At 48.7% G+C, this 1,872-nt stretch overlaps 1 protein-coding gene across 1 annotated transcript; it reads right to left on the minus strand.

The window, feature by feature from the left end:
• Positions 1 to 585: 585 nt before the first annotated feature.
• On the minus strand, positions 586 to 1,200 carry LOC112453895. Its single transcript, XM_025014914.1, has one exon. It carries the CDS (start codon positions 1,198 to 1,200, stop codon positions 586 to 588), a length of 615 nt encoding a protein of 204 aa, XP_024870682.1.
• Positions 1,201 to 1,872: the final 672 nt, after the last annotated feature.

The raw sequence follows: 1,872 nt of genomic DNA on the forward strand, positions 1-1,872 counted from the left end.
ATTATTTAAAGATTCGATATCTTCGTAATCCGCATCCAGAGTCTCGATGTTTAGGTTTTTTCTCGCTTTACTCAAGCAGATCTACCAGCCATTCTCGTTTCTGGCATCCCTTGACGTACACGAGAGTCGGCATCTTGTCGTCGTCGTCGTCGTTGTCCTCTTCCTCACCGAGCACCGCTGATGTAATTAAACGCTTCACCTTGCTGTACGACACGTTTCCGTCTTCCCATCGTAATCCATGGTGATTGCGAATCACCCAGGAAGCGCACGATTTGTCGGATTTTGTGAGGAGATTCCACGGCATGGGGCATGTAAAGATGTAATGCGCCAGAACGGCCCCGTTTCTCAGCACCGCCACCTCCTTCACGACAAACTTCATCCCGACGACGAAACCTTGCAGGTCGACGAACGTTGGTGCAAACATGAAGAAATATCTCTCTTTCTTCGATGCGTGAATCGAGAGGAATGACGCGCGTTTCGCGACACTCTGATTTTTATATCTTGCTCCCCTCTTTTTTCCCCTCTCATAAATTTGTATCCGGAGTTAAAGAGAGAAAAAATTTTCGTCGACGTTGCCGCGAACACTCAGACTATTTTGCGCACTACGTTGGTCAACGGATTGTACTCGATCACGCGATCGTGTATGATGAGACAGTACGCGGAGGTATTCGGCGGTACGTTCTCCATGCAATCAAATTCTAGTCTGACATCCACGGTGGCGTTTTTGACGGATTCGTTTTGTCGAGAGCAATCGATGATCACGAACGGCCCGTTACGTAGAAAAGTTGAAACGGTGAGACTCGGCTCGAGATATTCGTATCCGTAATAGCCCTTGCAGAAACGCGCGTACATATCGTACAGAATCGCCCATCTGTGTTTACCAAAGTCCAAATTCAAATCGTCATACGGATAGACTTCCGAGTTTAGGTAGAGTTTCACGTTGGTCAGTTTGCAGTCGTCGAATCGGCTCGTGTCCGCGGACATGACGTTCTTCCGACCCGTTTGCAGAGCGAAGATGACGTATCGCGGTTTCTCGAGCTGAGTCGCGGTCTTAATGGCCCACGAGTGCTTGGTCGTGTTCTGCAACAGGGGATACTCGTACAGATCCCACGAACGGAAACCCATACTTAGATATCGTCCGTTTTCCAAGGCGCGCAGCATCGACAGCTTGTTGACCTCGCTCAATACCACGTGAGGCATTCGCCACTGTATCTTGAGTAGTTTGACAGTAGGCTCCAACGCGAGACTTCCCAACAGACAATTGTTGTCGGTGCGCGATCGTATCAAGATTAATTCGTGACGAGCGTTGATCACCACGCGTTTGTAATCCTCGCAAAATCCCAGTAACAGGTTGAGCAGTACGCAGAAATTGAAGTATCCGTTCGCGTTATTATGCGGTTCCCAGCCCGCGTTTCGCAGGATCACGCTTCTGTCGGACGATACCGTAACGTAGTTCTTGAGCGTGCTGGTTATTCCTACGTTTCTTCAGTGATCAATCTCCACACCGTCGAGCTCGTATCGAATTTCATCGAACATGAACGCGACGCAATTATTCCCCAATACCACGTTATCGGCTTGGCCGGCTGCTCTGGTCACCGTCAATGTTCCTTCGACGTAGAGAAAACTTTCGCACGGCAACGTATACAGATCCTGCTGTTGTATAGGTATTCGTATCTCGTCGCTATACTCGAACGTTGTGTTGGCGTACGGGTTGTACGTGTGAGTCTCGATCTTGACGATGCGATCGTCAAAGACCGGCTCGCCTCCGATGTTAAGAATTTCAGTCATCGTTCAGATGTTTCGTACCGCGAATCCCAGAGATTGTAAAAATTTAACGTTCGATGCGTTGAGCTTTTTTCTCGTCTCTGTTTT

The sequence above is a fragment of the Temnothorax curvispinosus genome, unplaced genomic scaffold (assembly GCF_003070985.1).
Source record: "Temnothorax curvispinosus isolate PA1 unplaced genomic scaffold, ASM307098v1 QBEX01004748.1, whole genome shotgun sequence".
Taxonomy (NCBI): Eukaryota; Metazoa; Arthropoda; class Insecta; order Hymenoptera; family Formicidae; genus Temnothorax; species Temnothorax curvispinosus.

What these genes read in the sequence shown, in the direction of transcription:
- LOC112453895 (XM_025014914.1), bottom strand. Translation starts at nt 1,200, where the DNA reads ATGCCTCACGTGGTATTGAGCGAGGTCAACAAGCTGTCGATGCTGCGC.